The sequence below is a fragment of the Chlamydotis macqueenii genome, chromosome 12 (genome assembly GCF_036417535.1).
Source record: "Chlamydotis macqueenii isolate bChlMac1 chromosome 12, bChlMac1.mat, whole genome shotgun sequence".
NCBI classification, from domain to species: Eukaryota; Metazoa; Chordata; class Aves; order Otidiformes; family Otididae; genus Chlamydotis; species Chlamydotis macqueenii.
Window position 1 is genome coordinate 2,664,262 of NC_141567.1, and position 17,702 is coordinate 2,681,963.

The 17,702-nt window shown below is 42.8% G+C and overlaps 1 protein-coding gene across 1 annotated transcript in view; it reads left to right on the forward strand.

Annotated features, from left to right (window-relative positions):
* The window catches only part of MEGF11 (multiple EGF like domains 11), a 203,768-nt gene that overhangs the window by 92,313 nt on the left and 93,753 nt on the right, over window positions 1-17,702 (forward strand). The window contains exons 7-8 of the mRNA XM_086756994.1: window positions 13,030-13,276; window positions 14,902-15,022. Of these exons, the coding sequence (XP_086613120.1) occupies window positions 13,030-13,276; window positions 14,902-15,022 (368 nt within the window). The remainder of the gene's footprint in view (window positions 1-13,029; window positions 13,277-14,901; window positions 15,023-17,702) is intronic.

Sequence of the window (17,702 nt, forward strand, 5' to 3'; positions counted from 1 at the left end):
GTTTTGTTAGGGCCCGAGTGAGGGAGGAGATCGGCACAGTCTGTAAAAACCGATGTCAGTGGTAACGGTGAGAGAAGAAAATACAGGGAAACAAATAGTGACCGGAGAATCCTGCCTTCCCTTAAAGAGAATGGTCGCGCTGGGAGCTGTAAAACCAGGAGAGAGAATTGTATGAAATTGAGCCTTTTTATGGAATTGCTATATATCGTTTGTGTAAATGAAAGATTTTAAGATTTTCTTCAGTTTCTCTTCTGTGGTTTTCCACTGCGAGGCAGTAGGCCTCACACAGGCCGGGAAGGCCCTGGGCGAGGAAATGCCCTTTTCCTCCGCGTGTCAGCCTCTGCCTTGCTCTGACTCTGGGAGCTCGGGGAATGGCAGTTAGAGAAAATGAAGACGTGATTACTGTTTTAGCCATCGTTAATTAGAACCTCATTATGCTGAATAAGCATTTATTAAGGTTGTATCCAGTGTGCAGTCAGAGGGGTGATGGAAGCAGGCAGCCCTGTGATTTCTGGCCAGCCTTTCCCATTACCAGTAGCAGGGAGGCCAAGGGTAGCGGGGGCTTTCACTGGTGACGTCGCCACCACGGGTGCGTAGGGGATTCTTACCTGGCTTCTTGTTTGTTGTTCATACCAAGTTTACACTTTTTAAACCCTATTATTGATGTGACACAGAAAAATACTGCACAAATTAATCTCTGTATACATAAAAGAATCGTTTTTCATATGTTCAATTCAGCAAAGAATTATAAATGCAGTGAAGAAATATACTATAAAGTATTTATAGCATAAATTTAGAGTTTAGAACTTGGAGCTGTTCTATCTCAGTCCTACCACTTAGTTTCTGGGTAGCTTTGCAGTTTAATGTAATTTGACTGTCTCATTTCCCTTCTATGAAATGGTGATAAAATATATTTTCCAGCTCATAAATGGACCGTGAGGATTAGTCAGTGTTTGTACAGGACTTTGATGATGGAGGCAATTCTATTAAATGTGCAAAACACGGACACATTTTGACCTTACTGCACAATTTAGAACCCAAATTGTTGTATATTGTCATTTTTTTAATCATACTGGCATACTTTGACTTTCATTTATTAATGTACTCTGAATAATTAATTACTCAATTGATAATCACCCATTCCAAATAAAACAACTTGATTACTAAGCCTGATGAGGAAAATCCAGTCAGGAAAGAACCATTTCAAAAACAACAACATTCTGCAGATATCCTTAAATATTTAAAGGGTGAGCTATATTTAGTAAATTCTTCTGAAGAGGGAGGGGGAGACGAACGGATGCTAATTTCCTGTGTCATCAGATTTGTGTCTCTGTATCAGCAGCATTCCTAAATCACCATCTACTACTCAAGCTACACAAGCATCAAGTGATGTTCGACATTTCCCTGGGTGATTCCTGTTTGTCAGCAAGGAAAACGGTCTCCTTGGGGGTCGTGTCATCTTCTTCTCATCGATTGTTTGCTGTTTGGTGTGTGCATGCGGTGTTTGCTCTGGTCAGATATTCAGCAGTGAGCAGGGAACCTTGCTTAGCAAAGGAAACCTAGAAGTTGTGGCATCAATGTCATTTTGCAGGTGGCACTGACTTAACCCCTGTCAAAGACCATTGCAGTCAGTAGAAGGGATCCCTTGACTGCAAGGGCACTGGACTGAGTCCAAGATACTTGTGATAGGCACCATACAGCATGGTCAGTGGACAATTTCAATGATGGTCTCATCTGAAAACGTCTCTTTTTTTCCTCTGGAGTTTTAAAATATGGCTCTGCTGCCACCAGGAAAATGTAGAGATCCGAACCCGATAGGGAATCTGGCATTTAAAACCGTTAATGCACAGATGCTGTGTTCTCTTCCAGCAAAATCCCATTCGCTTCCGTGCTGCCATCCAGCCAGGAAATCACGTATGTCTGTTTTGCTTTTTACTTTTCAGTGGCAGTTGTCACTAAAAAAGAGAAAAATTACATTAATCCAGAGAGAACGCTGTGTCACAGAGGCACTTTCTCAGGCCGCTAAAGGTGACGCTGAACCCCCAAGAGCTGACGCAGCAGAGCCGGGAACTTCAGCTGCTGTGAACATTTTCTTTGGAGCTGACCCACTGATAACGCTGGAGGCACTAAGGCATTGTTTGTAAACAATGAGGAAAAAACATGTGGCGTGATGATTTACTGTTTTCTGCTTGCCTGACATTTGATGGCTTGATGCAGCAATCCGCAGTGGGTGAAACTGTTCTGAGAGCGCTGCCTCCCATATGGCTGTGATTTTGTCAAACATTTCAGTTCAGCAAACCCATAACCGATTGTGAGGATGAACAGTTGTGATCATCCTGTTTTTCAAAATGTAAAACAGTTTAAGAATTATCTGTTTTTAACATCATAACAAAAAGTTTCATTTCCCAGTTTAGAGCAACTTCTGGATTAGAAATTGGCTTTAATTTATGTTTCTGTGAACGTTTGAACGTGTTCAGAAGTCAAAATAAAATATCAAAGTTTAGACATCCAATCTCAATAATTTATGAGACAAGACTTTATCTTCCTGCCTCGCTCTCCAGAATGAAACCAGTATGTAGAGGAAGCCATAAGGGGACAGGCAGTGGTGTCTTCTTTCTTTTCTGCTCGGCACTTGGTTCTTGTGCATTTTGTTGCTGGCGGTAACGTGAGTATAAACTGCTGTATCAGGTTGTGAGACCTGGGGCTGCTTTGCTCTCTCAGCATTAGCATCTTAAACAAGTGGTGCAGGAGAGCTGCAGCAGCGTTGCAGTCTGAGGAGCCGCGTTAGGGACACTGGGGTTTTACTGCATAAAACTCCTCGTGCTGGGGCGTGTGTCCTCCACCACCCACGACCTACTTAGAGCTATCCACGCCTTGACTCCTGGCATTTAAGCCACACAGCACTTGTCTACCTCTTTATTAACAGAACATCCCATGTCTCAGTGCCTGAGTGCAGGGAAAAGAGGGTATAATATTTTAGTATTTCCCTGGTTTTACTTTTTTTTCCCCAACAGTTTCGGACTTGCTATTTTGTGTTGGTAAATATAAGAAAGGTTTTGCGAGGCTGTGCTGAGTCTCACAATGTGGTTTTGATGAGTGAACATTCTAGTTTTTGCTGAGTTACACAGGGCAAGACTTTTTTTTAAAAAAAACTTTCTTTTTATGTGCCTGCAAGGGACATTACTATTAATGGTTTGTAAGAGAAAGACAGCAGTGTATTTAAGATATCTTGAAGACATTAGGTAACATGAAAGAGCCATGTGAAGATTCAAGTATGCCTAGAAGAAAAGAGAACAGCACGTATCTTGTGCAGACCCTGCACATAGCTTTTTGTAAGCCTTTGAACTCTGTTAGATATAAAAGACACCCCTATTTCAAAGGCCACCAGACCTTCTGCTGCTCTGATTCTCTCCTGAAGTCCTTAAGTAACAGAATTCACACTAGAGAAGGTAAACTTTTTCCTAGATTCTGTTACTGGGGCAGAACATCCTTTAAGCTGATATTTGGCTGGAGAGCAGTGCACGTGTAGTAGACATTAGGATGGGGCTGTGGCAGAGGGAAAGAACCGGTTCTTTTTACTCTATAGCTACACTGTTGGAAATAAAAGCAAACCCTACAATCCACAGTGTTTACTTTGGATTTCAATATCAATGCAATAAAATAAATTGCTTATTGACCACCTTAAAAAATGACTGATGAGTCAGTACTGTGTGTCATGTTATGCATGAGGGATGTGCTTGTGCGTCCCCTTGAAGGTGAGGCTTTACAGTATAATTGGAAGCTGGCTGGCTATGGCATTTCTTCCATATGCTTATCTTGATAGCACCATTTTATCCACCGGTCGGCCAATCTTTTTGCTCATGTCCATTTGCATGCTGACCTACACATTCGAAGGTGAAGGGACAAACACATCCCTGTGCCTGAATGAGAATGAGAAGGAACACGCTCGCTAGCACTCGCTGTTTTAGTGACAAGAAGCTCTTCTTCTTTAAGCACTGCTTTAACTGCAAATAAAGGTATATTGCATATCTGGCAAAACATCAGCAGGGTGACCTTCCGATGCTCGGTTTATGTGCTGTGAAAAATAAAGAGCAGAGCACATCTCCCCGAGAGCTTTGCCAGAGGGGGTTGATCCCAGTCGATCCTCTGCAGTTAGCACCGCTCTGCAGTCACAGAAGGCGGAAAGGTGACTTCAGTGGTGGGATCAGATTCCTTTCAGCATGGTGGATTCCTTAGGTGATGAACAATGCTCTCCTGCCCATCTGCAAGGAACTTGATGAGGATGCAGCTGAAGGGCATCCAGCATGGCTAGCCTACTACAGTCGCCGGACTAGCCCTATCGATCTGCTCTGAACTGGACCAGAGTCAACTGGTGTCAATGGAATGAGAAGGGGAGGAGGGTTTGTTTCTGCTCCTACAACTCAGCTTTGCTAGGCACTCAGCTAAAGACCGTACAGTACTTAGAACAGCAAGTAGCCGTATGTGAATACTTGGACATAGCTTTTTTTAAGTCTTTGAACTGTTTCACACCAGGTGCAGATGTTGTATCAACAGATCTTAATCTCCAGGGACAAAGGTCTCCCTCTCTTTCTGCATAGTTTTCTTTGAGTCTCCTTGGAGCAGCGCTGCTGCTGCCACCCCTGGGCCCCTCTGGTGGCCTCTCCAGCACTTGATGGTTGAAGGCTCAATCCTTCTGAAGGTTGAAGGTTGAGGTTTCTTCCTCTATACCTGTCCTGCCATGATTTAGGCATATCCAAATGTGTTTCTACACCTTCTTGCAGGCAAAACTTGTAGTGCTTCTGTGCAGAGGCATTACAGGAAAATTTCATTATGTACTCAGTGAAAATATCTAAAGTCCATTATAGATGGAGAGAGAGAGAGAGGGAGAAAGAGAGATAATGTTTTACCCAGTTGGAAGACAGCATTTGGAAGTAAGTTACTTGCAGATCTTATTATTACAAACCTGTCCTAGACAATAATAATGTATTGATGGAAGTTTTGCCAGAGCAAAGGCTGCTGGGTTTCATACAGAGAAAATATAGTATCTTCATTTAGTTTTATTAGACTCTTGATAGTCTGCCCATGTATTTTGTAATTCACCACTGTAAAATTCTAATTAAAGAACAGACTTTGCCTCCCATTAAGATGACACTAAAAAAACATTTTAAAGAATGCAGCATCTTCTCTAAAAAAAAAACTATAACGAGAAGACAAGCTGCCAGTGTTGTATAGAATGTTGTTGCTCCCTTATGAAGCGTTTCATGATTTTAAACTCCTTGTAACACCTAGAGTGTCAGTAGAGTTAAAGGCTCATTACTCTGAGCAGTAATTTCTACAAAACGAAAGAGGAAATATTCTCAGATTTTTTTATGTTCTAATTTTCACTTCTTTTGAAGCCTCTGTCAAAATAGCTCATGATGGAAATTCTGAAAACACAACACTTTGATATCTGTCAGGAGTAGAAGTTGTTTCTCCCATTTTGATGCTTCCAAAATATATTGAGTTCATTATGGGATCTGACGAGGCTGACATTCAAATTCTCAACTTTTCTTTGACTTAGAGTGATTTTGTTTTCGTTTATCTAAAATAAAAATGTACAACTAGGTAACTGTTCTAAGCATTCTACAGAATACTGTAGGAATGTTCTTTAAACAAGGATTACTTTGGGAAGAAAATGTTTCCTCAGAGGATACTAAACAAATTGCAGGGTCTCTGAAGTGCTGTGATTGAATTAGGTACCACGTGTTGGAGAGTCAATGACTAATGAGATCATCATCTGAGATTAAATCAGAACCTGAAGCAGCCACATGTTTCCTATCTGATTCAGACAACAAACTTCAGAAAGAATCAGTACAATCTTTCCTGAAAGATGAAAAGCTGTTCTCTTGTCTCTTAGGAAAAAAAAAAAACAACTGAAACACAAAATTAGATTAATTTCCTCCTGTGAGTAATAATCTATCCATTTTGGGAAAAATCAGCTATTTTTCCCTTCCCATCTTTCCCTTTCTATCTGCTGAAGACTAATCTATAAACTTGGAAAATGAGATTGACTGCAAGTTCTGCCAGCCTCAGATTAACCTCAGGTTTTTGCCACTTGGGTGGGCAGTCTTAAAAATGCATATTTACTTATGCAAAGTATATTCTCTGGGCAGTCTTAGAGACATAAACATTGAGACCGGCATTTTCTTCATTATAGTTGTGTTTGCTGTGACTGAAAGTCTGGCACTGGAGATAAAACGCTAGTGCATACACCGCTGCACAGAAAGCCATGTTCAGGAACCTTAGGACTGCAAAGCTACAGGCTCAGAAGACAGAAAGTGCCATGGCATGTAAACAGTAGCCTGTGCTCACATCATTGAAGAAAATATCGTCATTCATAGGCTCAAGTACTGAATTACTGCTGCACTTCCAACCTTTAATCTGACATTTCTTATTTTTGTGACACCAACTTCATAAGTCAAATGCCTCATTTCTGTGTGATGTTCCCTAGTTTGTTTGATTTTCCTTAAAAAGCAAATGCAGAATATGAAAAATCCCTTCAAGAATGTTATCAAGCTGATAGACAGACAGTTCATCAGCGTGGACCATCTGACGTATACGTAATGGACTAGGAGTAAAAGCCTGTCGCCCTCTCCATGGACCACTCACTACATGGAGGTTGGACAGCCGATGGCCCACGGCAGCTACTAGGAACAATTGTAAGAGAAGTCCTGCTAGGCCCCTGAAGCCTTTAATTGCAGATTGCTTTTAATACAGATTAAATCTTTGAGGGATGTAGGTAATGAATTATCCAGAGGTGGCACTGAGCGTCTGCAAATTGCATTTTTTTGTAGTTTGATCAGGTACGGGCGGATTTTCACTGGGGATACACGCGCACACTCTGGGTGTGGGACAGCGCTCAGCCGGATTCCAGGCTCTGTACGTGGAAGGTGTCCCAGCTTGTTAGGGGAAAGGACAAAAAAACGTACCTTAACAAGCAAAACCTACTGCTTTAGCTTACTGATTTAAAATACAATTCCCTTTCCTCTGTTCCTCAAACGAATAGACTGAGTCAGTCTGAAGCTGAAACTGGAGATGGTGAATTCTACGTAACAGCGAAGTTGTTGGGGACTGGACAAAGCATCTTAGAGTGCAAAATGAACAATGCTACCAACTACCTGCCTGTGACACACTTCAGATAATCTAAATTCTATTTGGAGCAGGGTTATTTCTTGAAATCTGTTGTTAACTTCATTGTCCCTCAAGAAAATATTTATTCACAGAAATCCAACCTATTTGTTGCTTTGACAGATAGACCTCTCTCATTTGTAAGAGCTGAGCAAGACATGTTGTTGCATGGTAGATTGTCAGTATCTTGATACGCTTATGAAGAAGAAAATCAGCTGCAGTTTGAGCAGCGTGGCCTAATCTGCCTGTACCCACTAGTGTGCCTCTGGTATGGATGACGTTTCCTTGTTCTGACGTCACAGAGTTATAGCGTTGGTCTCTAACCATTTGTAAGAGCATTTCTGAAGGGAATTTCTGAAAATCTGGGTTATTTTGAGGACAGCCATCATGCATAAACATGTGTTAGAAATTCTGAGGGTAAACAGTCTTGTAAGACAAACAGGTTTTTTGGGTTAGAATCAAGCAGATCAGCGAGTGATTTTTCAATACACTGGCTCGTGCCTTTAGGATTGTGTTGGTATTACCTACAGTGCCAGCACGCGAGGGACTCAGCGCTGCTCAGAGCCAGACCCAGTGGTGTGAACGGTCATTGTAGGGGGATTCCCTCTTCGTGGACCTCGCTTCGAACCTATTACAGGCTCGGCTTCTGGTTCCAGAGGTGTTGAACTGGGCCAGAATGAATCGTGTTTGTACAGTGAGTAGCCATCAGCTCAATACAGGGACTATAATTTTCCTGTTGGGCTAAGTGCAGGGAATAAAAAGCTCATTGATTATTTTAATTTTTTATTCACTACACCCAGACGTATGTTTTAGCCTTTGCTGTTTCTTTGCCTGCTTCGCATTAGCTGAGCCAACTTGCAGAAAGTTCCCTTAAAGCGTGGATTAATTGAAGATCACCATCAGCCAATTATGGTCCTAAGTCCTTAGGCTAAGGAAGGCAACCACTTGATTTTTTTTCAGCTATGCCTTCTGCAGAGTGCTTGTGAATGTCCTGCTGACTTTGCGCACCTAGAACAGAGGCCTGGTCCCTGGCTGTATAAAGAGACACCTGCAGGCTTCTCTGATGAGAACAAAATAAACATAGGCCTCAAGACCACAGATTCTGGTGCTGCTGTGACAGAAGGTGCTGTTTTCATATTAATAGTGTATCTGCGGTGATGGAGAAGCACCGGGAGAGCATTTTTGACTCTCTTGTTGGGATAAGTCACTTGATAAATGCCATCCCTTCCTTGGGAGTCCTTTTATTTATCTGCTAAATTTTCAAGCTTGTGTGTTTGCTCCACTGTTCTCCGACTTGTGCTGCTGCACCAGATACTGGGTGGCTCTGTTGACCCAGGACACAGCGATTCACTAATTGTTCCTAGAGGGGAAACGAGCCATTTGGGGGTGAAGCAGCACTTCCAGTGTGTCCTTGTTGTGTGTTTAAGAGGATAGAACTGGGAACAGGATGTCGTGCATGACTGTAGCAGCAGAGCCTGCTGCAATTAGCCTTCACTTCAACGAGCCACTGAGGCTGCGCGGTGGGGGTAGGAATGCAGGGAAGAAGAAAAGACTTTGTGCTGTGTTGAGCAAGCTTTCCACCCAGGGATGAATCCTTCACCTGTCATACTGCTGTATGCAGACAACTGTAATTATGCTTAGGCACCCAGCATCATCCTTTACAGAGTTATATTCATTTTTATTGGTGGCAATTAATCTCTAGTCATATTTTTGAAGGAGAAAAAGTGACTAAGTTAGCACGTTTGCCAGGGAATGTTAGCGCGTGACCTGAAATATGGCAGCTCCCTTTGATGTAGCATCTCCCAGGAGAGCGCTAGCTATTTCCGACCCATCTCTCGTGGCACTGGCATCCACACGTGCGGTCTAAAGGGAGCATTTGTACCTCCCTGACATCACTACTCTCAGGTTGCTTTTCTTATTGATGGTATAGTTAAGGTCTCTGTATCATTTTGACACTTTTAATGGCATATGCATTTACAGTGTAGCTCTTGTGTAAGCTTTAATCAGCTCTCTGTTCACACGTTGCTGCTATTATTATTTATCTCTATTACGGTAACACATAGAGGCTATCAACAAGAGCAAGATTAGACTGCCAGGCTCGGGTTGTATTTCACAAAGGCCTCTCTGTGCCCACAGGAGAAGCGGTGCTAACGATCCTGAAGTGCAGTGGGCTTCCACGGCTCTGAGGCTGCTTTGCTCTGCATCTCAGGAGCTGGAATCACTGTAACACACCAGCTAGGATTTGCCACACTGATGTACATAGGAAAAATACGTCTTGGTTGCTGAAGTCTTTGGTTTCTTCTATTTTTTAATTTTCTAGCGGGAACTTCTAGACCACAATCCCATAGCTAGTTACGCACTCGAGCAGTCTCACACACGAGTGGCCCGGTTGAGCTCAGTGGAATTACTTGTTTGAATAAGTACGTGGATTTAACTTACCAACTCCCTATCTGCCTGCCTTTGTAAAGGTACAGAAGTTACCCCAGTGCAGATCTATGAGTTATCACAATATAAATATTGCATAATGTCCCAATGAAGTCTCCTGGGTAAAGAATTTACTTGCAACTCCACAGTCTGTCACTACAATATGGGACTTAAAGGAAAAGGGAAAAGAACACCAACAGGAATTTATAAACATCGAGCAACCAAGATCTTATTTTCATGAGAGATTACTGCAGTGTAAAATCAGGTGAGGATGATATTTCATTGTCACAAATTTTACGCTAACACATTGCCAATGAATTTCACTCAATTCTCTTTACAATTAATGAGCAGTGGATTAATTGATACTGCAGGAAATGGCTCTGCTCATTGTGACACATACAGGGCTTGAACTGTAAGCTAAAAGCGGAAAATCTTTGCCATCTGAGGTAAACACTTAAATCTAGAAGAGGCCAACTTGTCGTAGTGTATATACGATCCTGTCACTAGAGAGACAACGGGATGGTCACCTTGCATGTGACCACATACGGTGTTCTCTTGGTTACACACACACACACTGTGACTCCAGTTTCAAACCATTTAGAGAACTGTAGCCAAAACCTGCTAGTGGTTTTAGGAACATGAAAAGGAGCGTAGCAAGTGCAAAGGCCCTATCAGGCATTGTAAATGAGACACGGTACAAGCCCCAACTTTTTGTAATTCTGTTTATTTCCGTGTCTTCCATAAGCATTCAGATGTACTTTAATCCTCATTTTTATGTCCTCTCCCTAATAAATCCCCACGAAATTCACATTCTTAGTAGCTATCTGCTATGCCAAGCTGTTTTATTTCATAGATAATTAAAACATTTTGGCTAGCTACTTTGGGCTAAACATTCTGAGTGTTGCAATGTGTGCTCACTGATGCCTTGTACTTAGAAGCCTTCGGAAAAAATCTGTCTAACTGTCAGCTGGTTGATTTGGTTTTTTTATGATTTTACATAAAAACCAGTCAGAGGAATTTCAGCTCTTCAGCATTTTGTTCTTCCCTTTGGCTGGGTTGTGGAGTGAGGTTTGGTACAGGGAGAAAGCAAGCATGTCACCAAATACCAATAGTAAATAAGTACTTAAATAATTTATTTACATAAAAGGTTTTCCTTTTCCTATAAAAGGTTTGCTTTCTCCTTCACTTTCTTTCAAAGTGAAAAACACAAACCAAGCAGACAAATCTGATGACTGGAGCACTCACCTGAGACGTGGAAGACGAAGGATATAAGTCACATCTTCTAATGAGTGTTATTTATTCATATTAAGCAAATTAATTGCAGCTGGAATTATATCAGCCCAGAGCAGTCTGGCAGTCAGGGCTTCAATGGGAGGTGTAAGGCAGGAATTAAGTCCCGGAAGCTGGCAGGATTGAGTTTGATTCCTGCTTTCCACTTCCCGTGCAAAGGGTTGTCAGCCCTGCTTGGGTGGTTCAGATTTGTACCCTGTGTGGAGGTGCAGAACTGCATCCCTTGATGTTCAAGTTCTGCGGAAAAGAAATCAGTGTTTCTGGAACGGAAATTGCTGGGACACTCCATCAGCTCCAGCAGATTTGCTCCTTGCCCCAGAAGGCTTAGAGTCTTAGTGAGTGTCTATGAGAAATAAAGATAGATCTTCTCTTTCCACAGATCCTCAGTAATAATTTAAGACTTATAAAGAGTAAGATTTTGTTTGCTCGGCTCCCAGCGGTGTTAGTGAGGGACTACCATCCCTGTTTACAGCTGTGGGAAAAATGAGGTAAAGCAATAAAATACCTTGTGTGAGCACGAGCAGGGTTATGCACAGGAGTGTGTTGCACACTCCACGTTCTGCAGGACACAAAACCATCCCCTTGCACGTGCAGATCCTTCTGGAGACCTGGAATCGTCTTCTCATGGGTTTATTTTGGCCTTTAACGCTGTTGCTCAAGAGACACAAGTTTGTAAATTGATAATCAGCAGCATTAGTTGAGTATGATCTCTTGCTCTTCTTTTTCTGCCGAGTATCCTCAGACTGATCAATGCGAAGGACAAAAAGGTGCCCAAATTAACTGGTAGATCTGATCCTCCAGTGTGGGTTTATAGCCATGTACCGCAGAAGGAGAGGGCTGTGAAATTTCTAGGACGAGAGCTTCAGGCTTACGTGAGCTTTACATTTGCCTTGCTGAGTCCAGGCCTGATCCAGGCCTGAGGAGCAGTGAGTGTCACCTGGGGATCAGTTTACGTGTTTGCAAATAAAAGAGTCTGTGAAGCCAGCTCTGTGGCTGGATCACACACGTTTCCTGCACAGCAGTGAGTTTTACACCGGTAGAATTGTTGTTGGCATAATGGAATCCAGCTCTCCGAGCACACCCAGCTGTACCTGGACAACGATCTGTAACTGCGCCTTTCCCAGGGATTCTGCCAGCAACTCTGTTCTGAGCAGAATGGGGATTTCCTTCACCCTTGACATAGCTGTATTGAAGGGCTGCTGAGCGGAGGGTGGGACTACTGGAGAAATCCTTGGGTTTCTGCTGGCCGTTTACTGAGGAAGCCGTAACCTTTGGGGTTTGCTCTGAGCTTTTAGTTGCATACATCTTAAACAGGTGGTTTGCAGGTCCTGATTGTGGTTTCTATAGCAAATCAGGATGGAGCTGTCTCTGTAATGCTGCCTTTTCTCCCTCATCCTGCATGTGATCCACAAACAAGGAGACGGGATCAAGCAGGATTGTCATGTGCAGGGTTCTCGCTGTGCGTTCTGTAGGGAACCTCTGACCTGAGGCCCTTCTGTGCTGCCGGTACATCCTGTTACTAGCGCAGAAATTACCCGACTTACACAATCTATACCTTCAGCCCTAAGTCTGGTTTCAGCAGCCTCGTGAAATCTCGTCTCCAGTGTTCTTTTCTTCCCTACCATCTCTTCACTCCAGAAAAAAAAAAACAACAACAACAACAAAAAAAAAGCAGCACCAAAGGAGGAAGCCTTCCTTAGATTATCGCATTTATTATCTTATGAGAACAGTGCAAAGAAACAATATTTGATGACATTATTAAATGTACAGGATTTGCTTGGCAGTACCACCTGCCATTAACTATGCTGCAGTCAGGATGTGATCCTCTGCATCTAATTCCACTATAAATTCATTCCTTCCAGCTATCTAAGAGCACTAAGAAACAGGATATTAAAAGATTTAGGTCCTGATCCAATAAGGGTGTTAAACAAGTCCTCAAATTTAGGTCTCATACCAGCGCTGTTGTCTCCCTGCATGCTAAAATACACTGCTGGATCAGGGGGGCAGTTTTGGAAAGTTCGAGGGCCCTTTAGAAAGTTCTGGTATTAACAGTGCGTCTGCCCGGCTGCCAGCCTCAGCGTAAGGCTGGAGGAGACGCCGGCGATGCGCTTCCCTAATCGTCTCGGTAAACGACTGCGTGTTCTCCAGGTTGCGACAGCGAGCACTGGGGACCCCACTGCAGCAACCGCTGCCAGTGTCGGAACGAGGCCCTCTGCAACCCCATCACGGGCGCCTGCGTCTGCGCCGACGGCTACCGCGGCTGGCGCTGCGAAGAGCTCTGCGACCCGGGGAGCTACGGCAAGGGCTGCCAGTTCCAGTGCCAGTGTCACAACGGAGCTACCTGCGACCATAAAACGGGAGAATGTCACTGCGCTCCCGGATACACGGGGGTATTGTAAGTAAAATGACAGGTTTATTTTATTCTGCATCATTTAACAGCCTTGCTTTGACCACTTCTAATGCAATGGGTAATTGGCAAAATGTACGCAATCTCTATATTGTTCGCTTTCCTTTGTAGAAATCAGGTAGCAAAATTTCAGAGAGACTAAATAAAGGAAATCTCTTTTACTGGTAATTATACCTGTCTGCATAATAAAACAAAATTTAGTGCTAAAGTGAACGTAAAAATCCATTGTATTCTCCAGCTTGTACAACAACTGTACCTGTGCCTAATTTCAGTATGTGAATACAATCCAAATTACGGTTGAGTTTTTATAAGCAATTGGACATTCAACCCATTAGCAGTCCAGGGCAGTATCAAATGAGACTCACCATCCCCGATTTATTTGACTTTCAATCTAACTGAGGAAGCATTACTGTTAACTATATCAGCTTACTATCTAGGGGGTAAATTTTTAGCATAGTGAGCAGGGATTTAGCAGTGTGACTCCTATTAACTTTAACGAGAATCATGGAGCTAAATCCCCATCCGCCACACTGAAAATTTACCAGTAGGATTCACAAAATCTTCATATTAATTTTAGGACAGCAAGCAATAGTTCCTTGTTTAAAATTGCCCACAGTGTAACATCAATTCTCATTAGAGATCTTTCAGTAGTTTCAGAAGTAATTATGTTTTTCAAAATTATTTAAGGGAAAAAGAGAATTTCGTCACTGAATTTGGTTGGAGATCTACTACAACTGACTTAATACTTTTGCAGCCTAATATTATTTGTTGACCTGCATGAAGAGGAGGGTAAAAAATAAAGACAATATTAACCCTCGTAAATAAGTTATATGCCTTTTGAATATTTCACTTAGCACCTGATTTCCTCATAGACTTGTGACCTCAGTCCTGGCAGCGCTCACTGTTAGGAGTGGTCCTGTTGACGTTAGTATGTCATTTCTCATCAGTAGGTACTTGCAGGGCCAACCGCTGGTGTGTGGTACGAACATCCTCATCAGAGGATAGTCAGTTAGGGGAAGAACCTACTGTAGTGTCAGAACCTGGGATTAGAGGAAGAGGTGATGCTGAAAAGCACCGATGTGCAAATGTAGGAGATGCTGGTTTTTGCAGGGACTGGCCTTACACTGGCGCCCCGTGAGTACTGAGAGAGACCAGCAAGCTTAAATAGCCTTTAAATGTTGCTGAGTTCTTGCCAGGCCATTATACACTGCAGATGCTAACATGCAGTAGTGACTGGAGAAATTTCAAGCATTTTAATCCCATCCTTTTATTCTATTTGCAGCTTCTTTTATTGCCATGTCACATAATTCATACTGAGGGCTTCATCCTGCAACTCTTACTTTCCTGGGCTGTCTTAGTGGGTATGAGTTGTCCTGTTGAGATGGGTGGAATTTGGTGTGTGCTCTACAGAACTGGATCCATGGCACATAAATAACCCCAGCAGAAATAAAAGAAATCTTGGCTAATTGGTAATGCCAGCTGAGCCTTACTGAGGTTTCATGATTTGCATAGACTCCCATGATGACCTGTGTTGTGGATTTTCCTCATTTACTGTTTCCTATAAGTTATTTTCAATGATCTCTTTGTTTTGTGTTTCTCCTCTCTCCACAAAGTTGTGAAGAGCGCTGTCCCCCAGGCAGTCACGGAGCTCAGTGTGAACTGCGCTGCCCTTGCCAGAACGGCGGAGTCTGCCACCACATCACTGGAGAGTGCTCCTGTCCTGCTGGATGGATGGTGTGTAGTTTGTTCATGCTCATCCCTCATTTAGAGGTTGGAATATGAAGTTAATTGTTCGCTATGTGCTTGTGGTGCGTATCTGCTGTTTCTTGTAACAAGGCTTTAACAGTTCTGAAACTGGGACCAGCTTTGTTATGTGTGCGCAGCACTCACGTAGACAGACCACCAGTAGCTACCATCACAGACTTAAACAGTAAACCAAGCAGTGACTGCTCATTACACTTCCGTGTGAGAGAAGAGAATAAAAAAATTATTTCTGAATTACAGCTCTTTGGGATATTCCCTGCACCCTTGGACACTGCCCTCACACGGGACAGCAAGCTCAAAGCTCAGCTCCACATTGTCAAAAGCATTGTCCTGTTTTCCTTTCAGGAGAGAGGGAGAGGGAGAAGACGGGGGAATTCCGTGGCTCAGGCAGTCGTTAAAGCAGGACTATGCATAGAACACAGAGACCAGTTTGGTGTCCGGTCCTTACTCAGACAAAATTCCCTTTAATTGCAATAGATTTGCTTGCCTCAGGGGTTCCACTGGAGAGAGGGAATTGCCCTAACCTTTAATCCTTTGTGTCAAGAAAGCAAGGCCAAACATTTTTAAAGTCCTCAGCTTTATCAATAATGTAATAATTAACTCTCTTGGGGTTTGCCAAGTCTCGCAGGCCTACATACCATTTAGCTGTACTAAATTTCCTGGCATTTTTCCTGTACCTGACAATTAGTCTCTTGGCAATCTCACTGGATTTTAATGCATGCAAGTACTGCGACTTTTTAGTTTAACATGTGGAAGACGCTGAAGATCATCATACAGCTGTGGCTTCTGATGTGGACCTTACCCCTGTTGAAACAGTTCAGGGCTGCGACAGGTGTTTATGTTCCTGTAGATGAGTACAGTAAGTGCTGCCTCCATTGACCGCACAGCTGCTTCTACTTGAAAAGGACCAGCCATGAGGTTCTGGGGGCTCTCAGGCAGCAACCTGGGAGCAGAACATTGCTGCACATAGCTTTTAGTGGAAGCTGTGTACAGAAAATCTCTCTCTAACTGGACAATTAGAGTCTCTCTCACTTGGCCAGCCATGGCAAAGGTGGTGATGATGTTACTCTGTTTCAAATGACAAAGCAGGCAAAACTTTTCAGAAACCTGACCCTCAACTGGCATTTAGTGGACACAAAGGTTCTTTCCCAGAGAGTACTGGAACTGACATGCACAAGAAGCAATTCAAATATTTCTGAGGGTCTGCCAGTCCATTCCGGCACTGCCCCTAAGAAGAGATTGATAAAGTGATTAACAGAAAAATATTACTTTTAAGGTTTGGTTTTTTTCACCTCCCTTTATCTTCTGCATGCCAATATTTCTGAGGATCTGAGTTGTTTTACTGTACTCTTCCTTAGCTGTATTTTATCAGTTTTTTCTTTTTTTTTTTTGCAAAGTTAAAAAATCACTAAAGAGAGATAAGAGTATCAGAACAGAGCAGGAAGTTTTCAGAGGTTTTTAGGATGCAGCATAGACCCTAAAGAGGAACCACAGCACTGGGCTGCACAGCATCTGTGGTGGTGTGTTTTGGCCCGCTTCTGCCCTGTTCCTTGCAGCTTGGAGTTTCTGCTCTGCATTTTTAGTGGCCCAGAGAGACTTTCCTGAAAACTGTGTTGCTGGCTGCTCTGTCCCCAGAGAAACCCTAGAGTTAACAATTGATGTTTGAAACAAACATAACTGAAAATTGATGAGAGAGATCAAGTATTCCAGGGAAAGAAACTGAAATTATAAGTAAAAGCACTCAGCTTGTAAATGTTGAGATTTTAAGTATAAAGGGTCTCTCCAGGGTTTTAATGAAAAGCTGGTAATTCAATATACAGAGAAAGAGAAAAAAATTCATGCTGTGTTTTTAACTCTTGGTGGTTGGAATGTTTTGGAAAGTGAGACATGAGTGGGCTGCAAACGAGCAAGCAAGATGGGATTGCTAGACAGCATTCGTTTTATTTCACACCATGGATAGTCTTTCTTTGACATCAGAAATTTTACTTGCTGATTTTGAGGCTTGAGACTGCACGTATGTACTGAATATACCATCATGTTGTAAGGAGAGAATTCTCCCTGGATTTATACAAGTGCAAATCCACTTGGATGTTGTTGTTGCTGGATGTGCCGAGGCTTTTATCCTTTCCAAGGTAGGCTTATTAACAGCAGCACAGCTCCCTGAGGGGCTTGGCTGTCTGGGGGATCTGCAAGGGGAGGCAATAAGTTGAAGAGGAGGAAATTCTAGGGTTCCTAGGTTCTTCCTTGGATCTGCCATCTTCAAAGCCTGGTTCTTTTATTACTTGTAATATTTCTTTTCTCCTGCTTCCTCCCACCCAGTGCAGACTCTTGCAGAAGCACAAGTTACACAAACTGTGTCCTGTGAGATTTTAGTGTCCCATGGGTTTTTCACCAAGAGGATGATGGCTAACAGCATGTATTGTTGAGCTAGTCAACAAAATGTGGCTTCCAGCATACTCCGATGCTGGGCTTTTTCCACTTCTGTGTCTTTGTGGCTGTGGGAGTTAGTGGGTGGCTGCTCTAGGGCATCGTTAACAATTTACAGGTTTAATTCTATACATCTTTCTCATTTGCAGTATTAAATTGTCCAAGCATTCTCAGGAAGTGGGGAGAAAAGTTAAATTTAGCATTGACAATAATTCTCAGAAAC